General features: G+C 39.1%; 1 protein-coding gene across 1 annotated transcript in view; it reads left to right on the forward strand.

Annotated features, from left to right (window-relative positions):
• The first annotated feature begins 4,172 nt into the window (after positions 1 to 4,172).
• XKR6 (XK related 6) overlaps positions 4,173 to 22,437 on the forward strand; it is a 215,602-nt gene continuing 197,337 nt past the window's right edge. The window contains exon 1 of the mRNA XM_084886395.1: positions 4,173 to 5,486. Within this exon, the coding sequence (XP_084742521.1) occupies positions 4,717 to 5,486 (770 nt within the window). The 5' untranslated portion in view covers positions 4,173 to 4,716. The remainder of the gene's footprint in view (positions 5,487 to 22,437) is intronic.

Raw genomic sequence — 22,437 nt, forward strand, 5'->3', positions numbered from 1 at the left:
GATGGGAAAGATTATCCCAGGTGATCTGGTTGGGGTTTTATAAGGGGAACAGGGAGAAAGGAGCATCAGTTATAAGAAGAGCTGTGATGACAGACACAGAGGTGAAGCAATTGCTGCCTTTAAAGATGGAAAAGGAACATGCAGGCAGCCTCTATATCTAGAAAAGGAAGGAACCCCCAGAAGGGTCTCCAGTAGCCTCTGTGTCACTCAGCCACAAGCCTCGTTGGTTTTTATAACCTGAAGATACAGGGACGGGGGTCTTGTATGGGGCTGGAACCATTTACTTCTCATGGGAGGCCTTTGCCATGGAGTTTTCCCTCCTGATTAAAAACACACCACATGTGAGTGTTGGGCCAGCCCTTTCTGTGCCTCTGCCCCTCCCACCAGTCTTGACATACTTTCTTCTTTCTTTTTCTAGTTGCAGGAATTCCATTAAGCCAGACTTCAGACTTGTTTGAATGATGGTTGTTCTGTATTTTAGTTGTAATTTTGATGTGGTTGTGGGAGGTGGTGAGTATTGGCATTTACCTACTTTTGGCTGCCATCTTGGTTCTCCTCCCAAGGAAAATTTACCCGCCCCATTTCTTACAGAAAGTGCTTTATTGCTTTGCACCTTGCTCTTTTTAAAAAGTGGGTTATTTATTTATTTATTTATTACAGAAAGAGAAAGGGAGAGAGAGAAACATCAATGTGACAGCAAAACATCAGTTGGCTGCTGCTTGCACCCGTCCCCACACCGGAGATTGAGCCCAAAACCAGGGCATGTGCCCTGACTGGGAATCAAAGCAGCAATCTTTGGGTGCACAGGATCACACCCAACCAACTGGGCCACACTGGCCATGGCAAGCCTTGCTTTTTTTTTTGTATAACAAAATATCCTGCAAACTCTCTATATCACTAAAAAGAAAACTATAAAATTTCAATATCACTGCATAGTATACTGTCAACTAGTTTCCCTTTGGATTGATACTTGGTTTTCTTTTCTCCTCCCCCCCCCCCCTTTTTTTTATTGTAAACAATGCTACATGAATAACCTTGACCATAGGTAACTTTGGACATATACATATTTATAAACTCCCATAAGAGGGACTGCTGTCTTAGAGAGTGATTGCATTTTAATTTTGACAGGTAGTGCGACATTTCCTTCAATAGAAATTGTGCCATTTTGTAACACCAGCAGGAATATATGAGAGTGCTTGCTGAAATTTCATTTCTTAACATCAAATACAGAAATGGAGCTTCAAGGGATAATAGGTTCTATGAGCTTACTCTGCAGTGCTCAAAGAAGTCCTATTTCTATAGAAGACAGTATGATACAAGGAATAAAATTGGTAAGGATGGCATCCCCCTGTTGGTTTTGAGGTTTTACTCAGGCTCACATTAGGAAAACCTTGTGAAGAACGTTTGAGGAAGCCCCTGTGTAATGCTTTTGCTAGGGCAAATTTTCATGTTGGAATTCAAGTTTTCTGTCTCCTAGATATGTTATCATCCATCATAGTTGGGTCTCTCCAGTACTAATACAGTAACACTGACTTCATTTCTAGGGGAGAGTACGTAACTTCTTGGCCCGGGGCAATGGTTTAGGCATTGGAATTAAACCTCCCATGGATGTGACTCTACCTAAGTTATTTGGTAGACTCAGGGCTGTTTTCTAGACCATTAATATGGAGATAGTAATCTCCATGCATTTTGGGATAATATTTGGGACAGTGTGTAATATATAATAGCATTCAATACTAATTTTCCGCTCTTTGCTGTTCTGAAAATAGCAGGGAATTGGGAAGAAAAACCCCAAAGATTTCTCTAAACAACCAAAATCTATGCCACAATTTCCATATATTGTATTAATATCTGTCTTATTTTACTCATGGTATAGGCTCTAAAAATGGACTGTTATTTTATATATTTATAGTTTGGCTTCCCAGCCTATATCTGAGTGGAAGTAATAAGGGTCAAAGTTGTTAACTGACTGCACTATGAAAAGCAGAGATTAAAAAAAATTATTTGTAAACAACAACAAATGTGTCTAGTAGGCCTGGGGTGGCTCCTTAGCAGGCCCTTGGAGTTAGAGCTTCTTAGCATAAAACCACCTTAAAGTCAAGTCATCAGGAAGGGGTTAACTGGTGTGCTGTTAAGAAAGCAGACCTTTGGACAAAGCATTTCTTTTTATTAATTCACCACACCCCTTATTATTAAATAGAGGTATCTTTCTAATGCATCAATGGGTTTTATGAAGTATAAAATACAATTTGGGTGGACACTTGGAAGGGTAAATTTCAGTTATCTGGAAAATTAATTTAATCAACTCATTCATTCATGTAACCAATATTTATTGAGAGCCCATGAAGTGTTCAGTACTGTGCTAAGTGATGAACTTACTTGGAATAGTTAATTGCTCCAAAAGTCCAGGTAAAAAATAAAGTACCATTCATCCATCACACAGTCCAAATTTATGTTAACCTTTCAGTGAGTCTCATGATAGCTGTATTATCATTGTAAGATATTTTAATTTTAGAACCTCCTGGGTTCTACAGAGTATCACTTCCCAATAATGCAGAATAAAATTGTTGAAACAGCAAATGTGAAGTTGAAATCACTTGATAGTCTGTGATTCTTATAAATCTACTTGAAACTTCAATTGTGAAAGTACTTTTGATTCAATCTCATTAGTCAGCCTTATAGAGTGTGTGTAACTTACTTAACTAATTTCATTAGTAGTTTATGTTCTTTTAGGGCAGGGAGAAATATAACTCATAAATATGCCATTACTACTTGCTTTTGAATCTCATTTCGTAGCCTCACAGGCTTAAATGGAGGAAATATATTTTAAAACACAAATTAATTGTATCTATTTCCTATACTTACTTAAAAATACTTTCATTTATTAGAGATACTAAATTTGAATGATACAATTTAAGCAACTATATGTTGGTACTATGCTAATAACAGCAATAGTGATAATAATAACAATAATGATAATGGCAATTACCATTTATTTAGTGTTTATTCTCTATTACTATCTATCAAGTATCATGGTGAGAGATTTGAATGGATTACCACTTTTAATTTGTCCAAAAACTTTTCAAAGAAAGCCCTATTATTATTTCCATTACATAACATGGGATTTTGAAGTTTAAAGATGTCAACTCTCTTGCTCACATCATTCACATTATTTCTGTGGAATTGGGATCCAACCCAGGGCAATCCTACTGTATGTTTATGCCATCTTTCTCAGGTGTTAATTCAAATTCAGCAAAGAAAGAAATAGAACCCCATCTATATGCAGAAATAACCCTTTTCAGCTGGCTAGAAGTATTACTACCATAGAAAAAGAGGCTTAAATCATAGCATGAAATAAAAGGCTACAGCTATATGACTTGTATCCAAAAGATTTTGGAATTATTCCTCTACCCCCCCAAAGCAAATGACTGGTGTAAAAATTCTCAATGGGTACTTTCCGTAAATATACTTTCACTGAAAGATTATTATAATTCAAATCCATTCAGTGCTGCTTCACTTTTGTAATTTGTTAAGATTAAATAGTTTACCCTGCACCTATTTTAATGACATAGCACATTGATAACATTTTCACTCATTTAAAGCTATGTTTACTGTCAGAGCCTTAGCACCAAAAATTCTAAAAGGCAATCTTCACACATTCAAATAGCCTGAAAAGTAATCGATACAGCTTATCCCCTTGCTAGTTCTAAATTTTCCAAATTAAAGTCACAGAATTTTAAAATCTCATACTTAAGATGATACACTCAAGGTCACAATGTGCCAATTCAATCTTTGCTCCAATACTCAAGATGCAATCAGGCTGATGTTTAACTAGAGTTTTCTTAAGGGAATTGTGAAAACTTTATTACAAAAGATGGTTAAGTTGTCAGGGACAGGAAAATCTGGGGGTCAACAGAGGTAAAAAGAGGAAGGAGGTATTTAAATAGAAGTGAGAATCAGTATGTTGTGAGTAGGAATCTAAACTGACTTCTGTAATTTCTAAAGACCCCCAAACAAGAAAAGAATAAAAGGTACTTTTGAAAGAAAAACACACACAAAACAGCCAAAGAGGTGAGACAGCCATTCTGATGGGGAGGGGGGGTGTCTAACTATACAATGAGGTCATCCTATCTCCCGGAAGTGACACGTAATCACCTGCTTTGCACTAGCTCCGCCCCTTCCTCCAGAAGTCCCGCCCCTCCGCCAGCGGCCGGGAGGGTGTTAGGGGGCGTTTCTCCGGGAAGAAAGCTGTGAGCTGCGACGCTGAGGAAGGGGACCCCAAAACGTCTGGCACTGCCCCCTCCAGGGATCACTTTGGACCGCCTCACTCGTCCCAGCGGGGTTCAGAAACGCCGAGGGGTCAACCTGATGGGTTTCGGGGTCAACGGAAGAGGGGAAGGGGAGCCCTGGCGGGGAGAACCCCCCGGCCCCCCGCCCAGCAGCTGAGGCATAGGAGGGCGGCCATCTTGGCCGGGTGGGTAGGGCTGGGGAGCTACGGGCGCCGTGTGATTGGGGGGCTCGCCCGGAAGTGACGCCGACTACCCGGAAGCGGAGGGGGTTCCCCGGCCCACTCCCCCCTCGTTCGTTAGCTCCCCGCTTCCTCCCCGCCCCCCTTCCTCTCCATTCGTTTCTCCCCCCCTCCCCGTTCCCTGCCTTCTTTTCCCCCCCCACCCGTCCCTCCCCCCCCCAACCTCCGGAGCTGGGAAGAGAGTCAAGATGGCGGCGAAATCCGATGGCGGTGGCGTGGGGGTGGGCTTCGCCCAGCTGCACAACCTGGACGAGGCGGTGGGCAGCGGCGGCGAGGAGGACGGGGAGCCCGGGGGAGGCGGCTGCGGCGGCGGCGGCGGCGGGGACGGCAGCGAGCCCGGCGAGAGCAGCTCGCTGCACATCTGCCACTGCTGCAACACCTCCTCGTGCTACTGGGGCTGCCGCTCCGCCTGCCTGCGCTCCCTCCTGGGCAAGAAGCCGCGCCGCAACGCCGCCGCCGCCGCCGACGGGGGGGACCAGCCGCTGCAGCCGCCCGGGGCCGCCGGCGCCGACCGCCACCCCCCGACGCCCTCGGCCGCGCGGCCGCCGCCGCCGCAGGTGGAGCGGCCGTGGCTCGACTGCCTGTGGATCGTGCTGGCGCTGCTGGTCTTCTTCGGGGACGTGGGCACCGACCTGTGGCTGGCCCTCGACTACTACCGCAAGGGGGACTACACCTACTTCGGGCTGACCCTCTTCTTCGTGCTGGTGCCGTCGCTGCTGGTGCAGAGCCTGAGCTTCCGCTGGTTCGTGCAGGACTACACGGGCGGCGGGCTGGGCGCCGTGGAGGGGCTCAGCAGCCGGGGTCCCCCCATGATGGGGGCCGGCTACGGCCACGGCGCGGCCCGCGGCGGCCCGGGCGCGGGGGGCTCGGCCACGCCGGGGGCGCAGCGCCTCTGCCGCCTCTCTGTGTGGATCTGGCAGTCGGTCATCCACCTGCTGCAGATGGGGCAGGTGTGGAGGTAAGAGCACTGCGGGGATGGAGATGGGGGCGGGGGCTTGGCCAGCGGTCCTGCGAAAGGGCCCCGCGGGGCGAGGCGGGGCCTTAGGGGGGCGCGTTCCGCCCTCGGGGTGCCTCGCAGGTGGGCCCCTCGGACGCGCCGGGCCCGGGGTCTTGAAGGAGGGGCTGGACGCGCACTTCCCCCTGGCATCTCCAAAAGACCCATCTTTTTTGATCTGGATGGAACCTTGACCACGCCTTTTGGCCCAGGGAGGCCCAAGTCCTGCTGTTTGTCTGCATCCTTGGTTCGCGCTTAGCAGAGAGACCCTGCCTCATCCTTCCCCTCCCCCCATCTCTGTAGACCTCGGCATCCCCGTTGTCCCTTTCCCCTGGATCTTAAGATAACCAGCCGTTGGAGCTTTTTATCTGCACCCCAGCTCTTCTCCTGGGGCGAGGTGGTGATGGTGGTGGTGGTGGTGGGAACCTTCCTTCCTCCAGCCGGTTTGCACTCGGTTTTGTCCCCCAGTGAGACATCTTCCCCTCTTCCCCCGACTTCTCTCCGCAGTGGACTGTGTGGGGCCCTGTGCAAACCCCCTTGCTGCCTCTTTATTTAGCACTCCCTTCTTCCACGCCCCCTCCCCTCCCCCTTCCTGCAATCCCATCCCCAGCAAATGATTCCAAACCGCTGCCCTCCTTGAAGGAAAAAAATGACTTTTTTTTTTTTCTTCTCTCTCTCTGGATTAGACGTGCCCTTTTCTTAGTGACAGGTAGAATTGTGTAGTGTGCGATGAGTGTAAGCGTTTTTTTTTTTTAATTCTCACCTCCAGAAAATCAGCCACCCAGACACCTATTCCGATGGAACCTCGGTTTTGGTAGCCAGGCCAGTGTGTAGGTGGTGTGCATCTCCACAAGCCCTGAGCTTGGCCCTGCAGCACTTTCGAAACCCTTTTGTAAATTTCCCGTGTGCCAGGTGAATCCCTCAAACACCATTTGCAGATGTGCTTCCTGCCAGCAGCCTTACATGGCTAAACTAAGCAAATGATCCTATTAAAATCTTGGTAAATCTGTGCTCTCCAACTTAAATCAGTTTGAGTGTATTTTGGGAACAGTGAGTTGTAGGTAAGAACATTTTCAAGAGAAAAAAAAAATCGTATTGAGGATGAATTACACAGAGCTCTTGAGGTAGATTGCTTCTGTGAGAAGACATTTTGCCTTGATTGTTCTGACTCTTCCACCCAGTAGGAGATTTTAGGCGCTCAGTATTTTAGATAACTAAGATCAAGTTCATGTCTTTTGAATGTTTGTGCAGATCTCTGTTCAGAATTTCAAAAAAAAAAAAATGTTTCAGAAAGCATGGGATTGAGTTAGTGGAATCTTGAAAGTGACTGTAAGAACTCTGTCCCACAAAATTTACATGCAAATTCTGAATAGGGGACATGTGAGGTGCTTCCTGGTCCACCCAGGGTTGTTTATTGGTGTTCCTGAATTGAACCAAGCAGCCTTTTTTCTAGCTATATTTTCTGTAGATAATTTGTTTCCTGCTGATAAATTTATAAGGAGAGGGGGGAATGAAATAGAAAAAAAAAAAAAAAAGTAGTTGACTTTTAGCTATTTTGAGCATAGCTTGTGGTGAAGTACAATTTTGAAAAATATTTTGAATTTGAAATCTAAACTTAAAACACCCATAAACCCAATAGTAAATCTAAGGTATTGTGTTCGATATTGGGGATACCTATTGTGATTTCTTCTAGCTTGATAAGGTATAAAGGAACATAGGGGGAGAGGGACAAAAACTGTGGAGAAGAGAAAGATTTTGAAATAGCAGCAAACTTTAACAGCATGTATTTAATAACTGAACAAGCTGAAGTCACTTATCTCTCTCCATGTCTTAGATTGCTAAGTGTGGGAAATCAAAAGCTTGATGTCAGGTTAAAATTCCTGAGAGAATTGTTTCTAATATAATCCACCCTAGCTATTTATTAGTAGTAGCTTTTGAGATATAATGAAATTGGAGTTCAGTTTCACAAAATTTTTAGGTAGGGTAATTTTCCCTCAACCGACCTAAATCTTAATTGTATTTGGGCAGAATAGAAGTCCAGATTTTGGAATAAACTGACAAGTGCATTTTAAGTGTAAATTTAGCTTTTATGGCTGTTTAAAATGGCAGTGCATTATTTTCCCAGATATTCATTGATATTTCAAGGTCTACAGATACAAGCACACACACACACTCACACACACACACACACACACACATTTGTTTTTGTATGTGTGTGTGTGTTTTTTTAAAGTATGTTTTTATTGATTTCAGAGAGGAAGAGAGAAGAGAGAAACATCAGTGTTGAGAGAGATTCATTGATCAGCTGCCTCCTGCACACCCCCAACTGGGTATCAATCCACAACCCGGTCATATGCCTCAACCAGACTTGAACAGTGACCTCCTGGTTCATAGGTCAACACTCAACCACTGAGCCACTCCTGCCAGGCTATTTGGTTTGTTTTAAAAGGTGCACGTGATTTTATTGTCTGCATAATTTTAGTCTTTTTTTTTTTTCAAGATTAGAATATATGTCTAAATATTTCATTAAGTTTTAATGAAATATTTAGACATATATTCTAAATATTTGTATAATGTATTAAAAGAGATGCTAATTCAGTGAAGTTATTTATTCTAACATAGCAATACTTCAGAGGAAATACTTCTTGAGGAAGGATTTTATTTTTATCTTTTTTCCAGCAAGCTGGTTGTGCTTGAAAAACTCCAGGAGCAGAGTCTGCTCTTTAATACCTGCTAGGCATGTGGCTTGAATAGAAATTCACATGGGAAGCTTAGGAGAAAGGGTTTTATTCTTTTCTTGTTTTAATCTCTTGGCAAATTACTTGTCAGTGTGTATAAACATACATCATCTCAGTTTTTACTGCAGCTCCTTTGGGGTTACAGTTGTTTTCTTATTCATATTAATTACTTGAATTTTGCTATTTTATGTGGTCATGCTATATAAAGGTTAAGATCTAAGAATTATATCATTGACTTGGGCCACAGAAGAAAAGAAGTTGGTGAAGTTGTACATAGTTAAAGCTGATTCCACTAAAGTAGGGGTGTCGAACTCAATCAGAGAAGGGGCCAAAATCTAAAATCCAGCCTAAATTGCGGGCCGAATGGTTTACTGAACAGTCATAAACTGACAATGTCATAAACTGACAGCGGAGTGCAGTGATGACAGCGAGGTGCGGGCCACATTGCAAGGCCTGGCGGGCTGGATTTGGCCCGCGGGCCTTGTGTTTGACACATGTGCACTAAAGCATGAGTACCTGTCTCTTCACATGCTTTTGTTTTTTAAATGTAAAATTATTTGACTTCGGCTTGGACAAAGCACAGTGCTTAAGAAAATTTAGTTTGCCTTTATAGTAAGGCGGTAAACTTCTATGCTTGTTGACTTTCTTTTCAAGATGGAAAATCTGGACATCTCTTTCACCAAAAAACTTTGCAGAACGTAGGAAAGTATTTTTGGCTGGGCCAAAATTGGAGAATGGAAGGGTATCTGTGGGATGCCTTGGTCATGACCTTTCTTTGCATAGCACTACTGGGCTTATTTAATGCATCTTTTACCCTCATAATTAACATGTAACTTCCTTTGTAGCCGTATGTGTTCTATTTTGCAGGTGCTTTTCCTAGGGGTAACAGGTACATGAGTCACTCATACTGGGACTGTGAGTCCCACTGGGCCTTATTTCAGTACAATATGTTGTTATTAGAAAGTGAGATCATTTTCTTGGAGGGTTAGACTTGATTTAGTTTGCATGTTGCATTGCTGTATGTAAGTTTTTCCTTCAATATACTAGCCTTTCTTTGCTCTTGTGCTGCATTTAGAGGGTGCTTAAGTGTGTTGGCAGTTCTCTGCAGTCTAGAAGCAACAGTTCTTTGAATTTTCAACTTATGTCATAGCTAAATCACTAATCTCCCTTTTTATTTATATTTCTTATAAGTATGCTTTCACCCTTCTGTTTTACAAAGTAAAAGAGGAATTGCTTAAGATCTTAATGGTATTTGTGATTTTTAAAGGGAATATCAGCTTCCCTTTCTTTTGGGGTAGAGGATTGCCTTCAAGGGAGAAAGAAGAAAAAGGAGCTTCAAATATTATAATGGCATCACATATCTGAACAGTAAAGCTTTGTTTTAGTATTTTTTGTTTGTTTTTAAGACTTTGGTCATAGGGACATAGCTCTCTAGATAATCAGCATTAAATGTTGCTGGGCCGGTGAAGAGGTAAATATACCTTTTAAATGTGTATGCTATGGGGCTTTGGTCTTATTAAATAGTTTGGAATAGTGTTTTTTGTTTGTTTGTTTGTTTGTTTGTTTGTTTTTAGAATAGTTGTGTTTTAATTCTGGCTGAGAATAGAAAATATTACAGCTTTAAAAAAATACAAAAAAAAGAAATGTTCTCGCATTGCTGGACCTGCTGAAGAAGAATCCCAAGATGGGACCTAAGCAGTGTTATTTTTAGAAGCTCCACAGGTGGTCAGATGTGCAGCCAGGTTTGAGAAACACATTTAGAATTGGGTTTCAGGCTTGTTTCATTTGGAGATTGTTATTGGATTTGTTCTTAATAAATATGAACAATAAATATGATGGAACAATTGGGAATGGAATAATTTGGTACTCTGAAGTTTGGTTCCTGGACAAAACCATAACAAAATGACTTCACCTTGGAAACACGCATGTCTAAAAGCACTTGGGGCTGTCTCCAGTGTATGCACTGATGGTACTCAGTGTTTTTTCCTTTGAGCCCACGTATGCATCTTACCTTTTTAAAGGATTCCTAAATTCAGAGCAGTTTTCAATCAGTATAGCCCACTTCTCTGCCTTTTATGTGATTCAAATAGTGCTTTTATGATTATGTTGAATGTAAAAGGTATATTTTAATTTTAAAGTGATTCTCTTAAGTAGGCTTGAGGTAAACATAACTGGGATTATAAGAGGCATTGGACTAAGTGATCTGTAATATCCCTCTATCTCTAAGATCTTGTGATTTAAGAAATTCATTCTTGTGGGTCTGGTGGACTAGTTATAGTTACATTAAAAGATTATATACATGTATTTATGAGTGTGTGTGCCTGTATGTCTGTTTAAAGAGGGCTTTATATGCCTGCATGTTACTGGGCAGGAATTTCAGTATTGTAAAAATATAATTGTTTTTCGGTGTATCCATAAATTTAATGGAATTCTGGTTCAAAATTCAATGGAATTTTTGAGGAGAAACTTGAGAAAAATTTATCTGAGAAAAGTAAATGTGTCTTTTAGTAAAAATAACCTTGAAAAAAAATGTTGAGATTTACCTTATTAGAAAGTGATGTGCTTTAAAGTATTAATAATTTGAACAATGTGCTTCTGGCAGAGGAATTAAGCATATAGGTAGTGAAGCAGAAAAAGCAAAATAAATTGACAGGTTCGTGGGAATTTAGACAGTAAAGGTAGTACTTCCAATCAGTGAATGGGAACAAGATCATTTAACAAACGATATTGAGGCAGTTGACTATCCAGTTAGGGGGGAAAGTTGATCTCTACATAAACAAAAACTCTAAAAGAATGAAAGATGTAATAAAATACTAAACTGTAAAAACTCTAGAAGAAAGTGTAAGATAATAATTTTATGATCTTGCAATTGGCAAGGCATTTTGATACCATCAAGAAAAAAGGGACAAATTTAATAACATAAAGTGTCATCTAGTTATCCTCATTTGAAAAATTATAGAAGAACATGATTAGCTGTGAATTAAATTTAGACAAGGAGCTAGTACTTCCTAAAGGAGAGTGACTATGAAGAGAACAACTCTGAAGATTATTTTTGAGTGAACAGAAACAGTAAAAATTTGACATTTACGGTGAATTTTTAAGTAAAGGTTATGAAAAAATGCCATACTTTGAGTAAAATTGCAACTTGTGATAAAAAATAGTTATTTCCAGGATGACCTAAGAACAAAACCTCAAAATCTGTATTTCAGAAGTCTAGCAGTTCAGAAATATAATAGGCACATAACAGAATTCACAAGCAGTTCGTTTCTGCCTTTAATATCATTTGCTTTGATTTTTCAAACTACCCAAAAGGTCAATTAGTTAGGTTTATGTAATGGATAATTTCTGTACTGTTGAAAAGATTCTGTAGGATGCAAAAATAAATAAACCGTGTAGTAAACTTTGCTATTTTCACCATGGATTGATTTGCTTTTATAGTATGCTCTCTACAGATAATTTGGGGCTAAAACTTCAGTTTACTCCCCAGAATATTTTGTTCATTTACTTCCTTTTATTCAGAAATTCTGGATTTCTTGTTTAGCTCAGAATGAGTTAAGTTAAAAAAAAAATCATGAAAATATAGCCTCATTAAAAAAGTTCAATGAATTGTCTGTTGCCTGAAGACATTTCACTATTCACCACTATTAGAGATATTTTAACTAATTAAAAAGCAGAGGGCATTTCATGGTATCATAGGGGTAGGGAACCTTTTTTCTGCTAAGGGCCACTAGGATATTTATAACATCATTCTTGGGCCATACCATATTATCAGCTTAAAAATTAGCCTGCTGTATTTGATCAAACATTTAATTAACTCACCTACTGCCTTGGCAGGGCCAGACCAAATGGTTTTGGCCTGTGGGCCAGACGTTCCCCGCCCCGAATAAAGGGAACATTGGAGTTGAGAAATCAGATTTATCATTCTACATTTTACTAAAAACTCTGATAGTAGTTTCCTCATATTGTATTTAGCAAATGAGTTAAATTGATAGATCTTTAAGGTCCTTTCAATTTTGAAAAGTCTATTATGGTGTTAATGCTCTGAAGTTTTAAAGAAGAACTTTTAGACTCTAATTTGAACAATTAAAATATTAAAAAATGTATAGGTTTTCCAGGAATTGTTTGAAGTCCTGTCTGCAGACACACTCCACCTTCTCTCTTCAGCCATGTTTCTTAGAGTAGTCAGAGAACCCTCTGCTTTGGAATAGGCCCAGAGCTTGTTATTTTGACTTACTCTTAAATAAATTCTCATTATTTTTAGTCACTTTGGTTACTATAAAGCATATATATCTCTCCTGTTAATGTTAGCATTTATAGTAGATTAGACTTCTTGAGAAACTTGTTATGCTGGTTTATTAGCTAATTTTGTGAACTTGCAATTTTAGGTAAAATGAAAGTATTTTACATTACTTATTTTTTTATAGTTTTCTGTTTAAAAATTTTATTTTTTCAAAAGAGCAAGCAAGAATTTATTGACTGCATAAAAACTCACTTACTAGTAGGACAGTGAAACAAAGAAGGGCATAGAAGACTCAACAGCAGAGCCCAGGCTGGGTTGCTTTGGCTCAACGAGAAGTCAGAGAAAAGGGGACCTTGGAGACAGGTTCAGTGGGGTTACCCCAGGATGAGCTGCCACTACCCGTTGCTCTCCTGGTTGCAAGTCTAATGGGGTCCCTTGGAGTTTAGGTGCCTATGGGGGATAGATCTGGTATATCATATTATCTTATATACCTTAAAACAAACCACAATGTCCTAAGGTATTTTGCATATTGTTAACAAAAAGTTTCTTTTTGTATAGGTATAAATATCACTTTTATCCTGAAATATATCAAACAAGTAGTTTTTAAAATAACTTATATTGAGTGGAACATTTCTACTTTTTTAAATTTTTATTTGAGGAAGCTATTCTGTTTTATCTTGGTCATCCATTGTAGAGCATGTTTTGTATACTCATCATTCATTTCTAGGAAGAAATTTGAGTAGTTCACAGAAAAGTAAGCAACAGTTTTCTTCACAGTACTTTTGGAAGGGAGGTAGAGTAATTATTGATAACCCTGGCCGGATGCTCATAGGCACATCAAATAGAAACTTGCTTTTTCACCATTATGCCCCCTTTTCATTCCATCTTAAATATGCTGGAAACATAAAGAAAGATGGCAAAGGTGAGGAAAATACCAAGTCCATGGCTTGGGAAGCCTGCCAATAAAAGAGAGCTGGCTGGGAATTAGGAACCCAGGCTCCTCCAGACAGCAGACACACTCCACCTTCTCTCTTCAGCCATGTTTCTTAGAGTGGTCAGAGAACTCTCTGCTTTGGAATAGGCTCAGAGCTTGTTAAAATGTGGATTTATGGGTCTACCACAGGATTAAGGAACTAGAGCCTTGGAGTTTAGGGCCAGGGAATGTGTATTTTTGCTCAGTTTTTATTATTGGAACTTTAAAAAAATATGTATTTTATTAATTTTTTACAGAGAGGGAGAGGGATGGAGAGTTAGAAACATCAATGAAAGAGAAACATCGATAATCTGCCTCCTGCACACCCCCTACTGAGGATGTGCCCGAAATCAAGATATGTGCCCTTAGCTGGAATCAAACCTGGGATCTTTCAGTCCGCAGGATGACTCTCTACTCACTGAGCCAAACTGGTTAGGGCTATTGAAACTTTTAAGCATGCAGACTAGAAAGAGTAGTATTTTGAACACCTGGATTCAGTAATTAACATAGACATGTGTTTAACATGTATTATGCAGTTGTATCTCTCCATACTTCAAATAGTAAATTGAGTAATTCTGCATATCATTACCCTATCTAAGAAAATTAACAATAATCCCATAATTATTCCATAATTCTATAAAATTATCTGGTAGCTGCTTCACATTCCAATTTGCCCACTTGTCCCCAACAATGTCTTTTATAGTTTTTTTCCACCTGCAAACAGAAATCTAATCTAAAATCATGTATTGCCTTTATGTTTCTTTAATCTAGAACAATCCTCATATATGTTTTTCCTTTATGACATCAACCTTTGCAGAGTCTAGGTCAGCTTTTTTATATTGCCTAATTGTTTCCTACATATGTTGTCTATCTTCTATATTATAGGTAAACTGTAAGTCAGTGTTTTTCAACCTTTTTTGGGCAAAGGCACACTTGTTTCATGAAAAAAATCACGAGGCACACCACCATTAGAAAATGTTAAAAAATTTAACTCTGTGCCTATATTGACTATATATAAAGTAATTCTCTTGAATAGGAATCAAATAAACACAAAGAAAGTATTTTATAATTATTTTATTATGAAATATTAAGTAAACAAAATAGTGAAAAATTATAAAATTCTTGTCTGCACCTACGGCACACCAGGCAACATCTCTCGGCACACTAGTGTGCTGCGGAACAGCGGTTGAAAAACGCTGCTGTAAGTTGCATCTAGGGTCTTGATTATATTCAGGCTACATATTTTAGTCAAAAGTACTACCCTGTTTCCCCAAAAATAAGACAGTGTCTTATATTAATTTTTGCTCCCAAAGATGCTCCAGGTCTTATTTTCGGAGGATGTCTTATTTTCGGGGAAACACGGTACTTATACTTTATATATGCATTGTATCAGTAGGCACATCCTCATTCATCCCACTATTAGCAATGCTAAGTTTACCTCTTGATTAAGGCTCTGATTGCCAGATAAAAGTACATTTTCCTGATTGCAATCAGTAAGTAACTCATGGGGTAATATTTTGAAAAGGTGTCACTATGCTGTTTCCTAATAACATTTTACCTAGTAGTTTTAGTGGCCATTGAGAATCCTTGCTTGAATCAGTTATGAAATTATTGGTGGGAAATGAGATTATATTTTAAACAACATTTCTAGTAATTCTTCCCTTCTCTAAAGTTTGAGAGCCATTTGCTTTACTGGTATCAGGACCTGAGAGAAAAAACAAATATGTCCGTTACTATATGAATCTAGGCACTGGTGTATTTTCAATGGGTTGTCAGAGTTTAAGCTTCATATTAGTTTTGGAGGAACAGAATCAAAGTTTATGCCTCGTGTTCCCTGTATTAATAACAATAACTTGAGAAAGGGCTAATAGACGTATTAGGGAGAGTGCAAGAGACAAGTAGAAATCACCAAGGAGGAAAGGAAACCATAATATGTTGAAAATTCTGTTTTTTACAAATATTGTCTCATTTAAATTTGCATGTTTTTCAGATCTATTTTACAGGTGATGGTATGAATTTAGAGAGGTTAAGTAATCTACGTCACTTAACTGGTGGAGGAAGGCTTTGAAGCCAGTCACCAATGGCAAAATATGTACAGTTTTTATACATCAGTCTTCTCTCTTTAAAAAAAAAATATATATATATTTTATTGATTTTTCACAGAGAGGAAGGGAGAGGGATAGAGAGCTAGAAACATCAATGAGAGAGAGACATCGGTCAGCTGCCTCCTGTACGCCCCCTACCCGGGATGTGTCTGCAACCAATGTACATGCCCTTGACCGGAATTGAACCTGGGACCTTCCAGTCCGCACACCGACGCTCTATCCATTGAGCCAAACCGGTTTCAGCAGTCTTCTCTTATAATGGTCACTAATTACTTGGCTTTACTTTGGGATTTTGCTGTTCTGGCTTATTGAAAGTGGAGGAATGATATTCTTGAACCACTGGGACCTCTCGAGGAGAAAGTTCTTTGAGACCTTTGCAGAGACTAGGGTAGGCTTATGACTCTTTTAATTGATTATAACCACTAATGTGATTCAAATTATTTTCAGCACTTTACCCCAATCTCTTTCCTAAGGTAGACATACCTTCCAATCCTGTGATAGTCCACATTAGAAGGAATTTTTAGTGTTGGCAATACCCTCTAGGTCACTCTTCATTCCTGCAGGTCTCACCTAAATGCTGTACCCATATGTTGGTTGGTTTTCTGTTGACCTGTTGGAAACAGCAAGAGCAGCAATACCTCTTTCCATAAGGGCTTAAAAGCATTTGTTTGCAAACCTTGGCTGTGCATTGGAGTTACTTGGGGAGTCAGATACTTGAATTCCATCATATGAGATTATGGTTCAGTATGTTTAGGATCCTATATGCTTTATTAATCCTCACCCGAGGATACTTTCACATTGATTTTTAGAGAGAGTGGAAGGGAGGAGGAAAGATGAAAGAGAGAAACATTGGTGTTAGGATTGGTTGTCTCCTACAGGTACCCAACCAGGACCTGGTTTTGAGCCTGCAACCGAGCTACATGTCATGGACAAAAATTAAACCTGTGACCCTTCATTTCATGTTCTGACACTATCCACTGAGCCAAATGACTAGGGCAGAACCTATATATTTTAAAAGACTGTGTTTTCAGTAAGTTTCCCAAGCAGTAGACAGATAAGGATGAGAACCATAGTTTTAAAGGCTGATTTCTACCAGTTTTACAGTGTTAGTTCTCAAGGAGAAGGAGTTTATATTAGACTTATTCAGGAATGTTTTTTAAACTTAAGCACTGGGCATGTCAGATTCAGAGGGGTGGAATGTATAAAGGAAGCTCTGATGATGATTTTATTGGAACACCGTATTTAGACAGTCTCTGATTGGTCCTTATTTTTAGCTGGAATGGGTTGATGAAAGTGTATATTAATAAAACAGTAGCTATACTTGCTGTATACTATGGCATATGGATTGTCATATACTATAGTTAAATTCAGGATACTGTAAAGACATTAAAAACACACACATTTCTTTATTGATTTCAGAGAGGAAGGGAGAGAGAGAGGGAAACATCAGTGATGAGAATCATTGATCGGCTGCCTCCAGCACCTCCACTGGGGATCGAGCCTGCAGCTCAGGCATGTGCCCTTGGCCAGAAATGAACCTGGGACCCTTCAGACAGCAGACCAATGCTCTGTCCATTGAGCCAAACCAGCCAGGCAAGACATTTACCATTAAACCTGTATGGTATATAACTGAATATTCCTTTGACTCAGAAGCTTCTTTGGAAGTTTGAAGAACTTCAAGGTCATTATTAACACAAATGATCACAATGGTATTTCAGAAGTGCCAGGTTAGAGGTATTTTACTGTGCTGGGAAAATTGATATTCAATGAGTGTTAATTTCATGTCTCAAATTTTCAGAAATGTTATATTTGTTGAAATCGGTGCCAAGGATAGGATTCATAAAAAGAAACTGGTGAGTGACAGGGGAGAATTGACCTAATAGGTATTAAATGAATATCAGTAGAGATGTAAGTGAAGGGAGCAGAGAAAAATGACTTACCTACATTTTGTTTGATAGATCATGGTGTTGAATAGCTAGGGGAGTGGATGGGAAGGGGCCATATAGTTTTTTATTTTATTACTTCATGCTGGTAAGGACACACACCAAAATAATATTCTTTTGATCTAGGAATGTACTGTGGCACTGGTGACAAAACCTAAAGTCCTGGGGGAAGCTCATCAGAAATCCTAGGAGAGGCAATGGCTGGCAGAGATGGGACATAGGATATATAAAAGCAAGTACAGTGTAGAGTGGGTTGGAGTCTCTGTGATCCTGATCAAAATGAGCAAAACTCCAAAGCTGTCATTTTGCTTGGTCATAAGAAAGACAGTTTTGGAGATGTCAACTAAATAGTAGTTATAAATAGCCCTGTATATTTAGGATGCTTCCATTTTGCCTTCTGTAAAGCAGTTTTCATTAAAGCTGACTCTGAAGGAACAGATTATGCCTTGCAATAAAGAATTTATGTATTCAAAATTTAAGCAAAATGGTTTTCCTGAGACCTAGTGGGTAATGGTGGGCCTTTGGGTTGGAAGAGAAGAGATTCCACAGAAAGGATCTGTTACTCCATGTGCAGATTAAGCAAAAATTGTCAAGACAAAACTGACGTTAAAAGCAATTACCTCTGTTTGAAGCATTTTTGGACTGTATTTGAGGTTTTCATTATTTGATAGGTAGGTACTACATAAGTTTTAGATAGTTTTCAAGGTGTAGTAATCTAGGATTAAAGGAGATGGTATTTGTCAGGTACATTACAGGATATTGAATGGGTCGCTATGAGATCAGTTTGTCATTTTGCCTATTTGCTTGCCATTTGCAGTTCACCATTTCAGTTTGTGGTATGCTCATATCTCCCATAATGTGATATATGCATTCATGAAAAATCTCTCATTCTGCAAAGTCACACTAAAAATAATAGTGCTGTAGAAATATAGGATTAAGGTGAGACTACTTAAAGAAATGTAACCTTGTAACCAGAGCATTAACAAATACATGACAATCCAAATAAGAATGCTAGCACAGTAGGTGGTGACATATGCACCCCGTATCATACCTAGGTGATTCCAGGCTTTATTTTATCCTGGAACATGCTTTTTTCTTTTCTTTTTGATATGTAGATTCTTACAGGGATTAGCTTCTCCGGGAAGCCACTGTCACCAAAATTAAAGCTCTGATCCATGCTGTAGCTTCTTGTGCGCCCACAGCATCATCAGGCAATGAAACAATGGATATTGAAGCCACTAAGTCAGCTGTCAGTGCCTGTACCAAAGGGAGGCACTTTGGTAAGATGCTCACTGTTTTTCTTAAAGTCTTCATTATTTCCCGTTATTTGCGAAAAATCTTGCCTTCGATAGCTTCAAGCATTAACATGCTGGGAAGATTCACTCGTGAACCAACAGTCTTTCCTCATCACACTGTTGTCATTCGCATTTTGCCAGTCATGTGTTGAAGGCATCCATGTTACAGAAGCATGCACTGTGGCATGACTGATATATTTTTTAATCTGTGATGGTGTCAAGATGTAGCTCTTGAAAATGTCAAGGTTCTCTTGTTTGGGGAAGTTCTAGTTTTGGAGATACTGCACTGTTTCAAGGTTGAGTGAAATATATTGTACTTCTCATGATTTGTTGGCCTTTATATACAATGAAGAAGTGAACAGGGGTTGTTTCAATCCACTTTTATTTTTTATTTTTTTAAAATATATTTTTATTGATTTTTTTACAGAGAGGAAGAGAGAGGGATAGAGAGTTAGAAACATCGATGAGAGAGAGTCATCGATCAGCTGCCTCCCGCACACCCCCTATTGGGGATGTACCCGCAACAAAGGTACATGCCCTTGACTGGAATCGAACCTGGGACCTTTCAGTCCGCAGGCCAACGCTCTATCCACTGAGCCAAACCGTTTTCGGCTCAATCCTCTTTTAAATTTCTGCTTTGTAACATAGTCATTAGATGGAATCTCATAATGTCTCAATAGCATATAAGCACTTGAACTACATATATGGAGCAGGAATGGTTTTAAACTTTAGTTCATTTGAAAAGGATTATAGTGAGGCTTTAAATTAAAATTCATCTGGGCATATAGTAAACAGGAAGAAAAAAAAAGCAATAGTAGCCAGTTGTCAAAGACAAGACTGATGGGTAGAATAAACAGACAGCTTACAGCAATATAAACAATCTGTTTTCAAAGAGGTTTTTTTTTCTTTTTCTTAAGGATGCTTGGGAGAACTTCCAAATTAAGTAGAAGTTACTTAAATATGAAAGGCAGTGAATATACATGTTTGTTAGTGACTATTACAGTGTTTCCTCAACTATAGTAACACAAATTTCTTTAGCTTAACACATAGAAACGTATTGTTTACTGTGAGTCCTCTGGCAGATGATGGATTTGACATCCTTTAGGGACTCAACAGTCAGCATTCGGCATTCAGCCAGTGAAAAGAAAGAAAATGTAGAGAAAGAATAATTGTTTCTTAAAATCCCTAACTTGAAGTGACACACATCACTGTGGTGACATTCTGTTGTAGAGAAGTAGCCCTGTGACTGTACCCAGATTAAAGGAGGCTGAGGAATGTAGTTCTGCAAAGGTAACAGTTTTGTATAATCTGTGCTTAGCCCAGGTACCCTTCAGCCTTCAGATTAAAAGAGGTTTAGTGTCTGTGTTTGTGTGTGTGTGTGTGTATGTATATGTGTGTGTACGTGTATGCATGTGTATTATTGATTAAAGGGTAAAAGAGAAAATTTCTTTTTAAAAACTTTGATTTATGTTTTAATTTAATAATTTACAATATATGAGCCATGTCAGGCCTCTCTCTCATTGTGTCTTTTAAAAAAATACAGAAGCTATTTTTAGGCTGAGGATCATACAGAAACAACCCAACCTCTATTTCAATTGGTCAGGTCAAACAAATATTTAAATTAGATTGAAAAAAATATAACAAAGTTTAATCATTTTAAGTGTGATCCATATTAAACTAAAATATAATGAAATAATACTAGAGTTTTAAATAAATTTTCTTCAGATGGAATTACACTAAGGTAAAATGGCTTTCATAGTCAAAATAAAAAGCATATGGCTCTTATGCTTGAGGCTTGTCAGTTTTCAAGTTTTAAGAAATACTTTATCTGGTTTGGGATATGTGACCACAGCTAATGTAACTTTTAACAAACCATGTCCTGTACCTGGAGACCTTGTTCTGCACTATTACTACTAGAAGTCACTCTTTGTTTTTCATGTATTAATTTACAGGCCACCAAATATATAACCTAAAATTTGTGCAAAATTTATACCTATATTTGGAAATTTATATGACTAAAGCTTAATGAATTCTGTTTGTGTGTTAATAACCACATGAATTTAAATCACCTAAAATTTCCTTGAAAAGGTGTTAAAGCATCTAAATTTATGTTAAACTGAAACCAAAATGTTTTCATCAAAACATGTCAGAATATTTTATACATTCTTATAGAAATCCATACAATATTTTAAAAATAGAGACCTGCTACTCTAGTATTGAAGGTTTAACAGATAATGTTTTTAAGATATTCTTTTAATTTCAAACATTATTTAGGTTACATTTTCTGATATTCTTAATTGGCTTTTTAAAATTAGGTTACTAAAACATTAATAAATATATGTTCATTTAGAGGCTATTATTTAATAATTAAAGTTTCTCTGCATAATCTTACCACTAGTTGAAACTGTACTGGTGGTTTAGATAAAGATCCTTGATTTTTTTTCTTGCAAACTAAAATCTCTGACCTGTATGGCTAATAAGTAATTAATATTTTATTAGACTATTATACTTGAGAGGTAAGGGGGGGGCTTACCTTGGTGTGTACATTAGCCCATTTTAATAAATTTAATAAATTTATTCTATCACAGTTTGGGAGACCAGAAGTCTGAAACCACGTTGTCAGGAAGACCATGATCCCTCCAAAACTCTGGGTAGAATCTTTCCTGGCCCCTTCTTAGTTTCTGCTTTCATTGTCAAATGACATTCTTCCCTCTGTATTTGTGACCAAATTTTCCTTTCCTTTTAAGACACCAGTCATATTGGATTAAGGCCCAGCCTACTCTGTATGACTTCATCTTAACTTATTACATTTGCAACTACCCTGTTTCCATAAGGTCACAATCTGAGATACTGGGGGTTAGGACTGTTACATATCTTTTTGGAAGACACAGTTCAACCTATAAAACTTGTGATTTTTCTCTAGCATAGCAGGCTTTAAAATTTTCTTTTATAGTTGACTCAGTGTCAGTCTGACCAAAAAATGAAGGCATTTTAGGCTTGGGTATAGATAAATCTTCAAATAGGAAAATTAGGTGTTTATGAAAGTAGCTGTAATGAAGGTTACCAATATGTAAATCTCTATTTTTGCTGTAGGTTAAACAGAGTCTTTGTAGCTGGACTATAATGTATGACACTACCTGTTCCACCTAACTTCATATTATAACAAGTGGAAATATGGTGGGTTTTCTTATCCATCACTTTAGCTCTGCAGATAATGAATTTTTCTCAATTTTCATGGTGTCATAGGCTTAGGCATTATAATTATTTGCTGAGTTCTCAGAGCCTTGGTTTGTCCATTGGTAGGATGAGAATTCTGCCTCCATGATAGGGTTGTTCAAGGCTTGGATGAGATGATGTTGGCATAGTGTCTGACACATGATGCGTTTTACTCTGTGGGAGTTGCCCTCTCCTCCTCTCCATCTTTTCTTAGCCTTGGCCATGCTCAAAGTGGCTGTCAGTGGAGCAGCTGGAGGCCGTCGCGCTGCCAACAGTAACATCTTGCTGCCAGTGGTGCCAGACTGTGCCCAGTGTTGAACTGCCTAAAAATAGCAACCAGGAAGACGGCCAGAGGAGGTCTTTTGCTCTGATTTAAAGGCTTTTTGGGGGGGTTTCTTTGAGAAA

This window comes from Pipistrellus hanaki, assembly GCF_964339955.1.
Source record: "Pipistrellus hanaki genome assembly, chromosome: 5".
Lineage (NCBI taxonomy): Eukaryota > Metazoa > Chordata > Mammalia > Chiroptera > Vespertilionidae > Pipistrellus > Pipistrellus hanaki.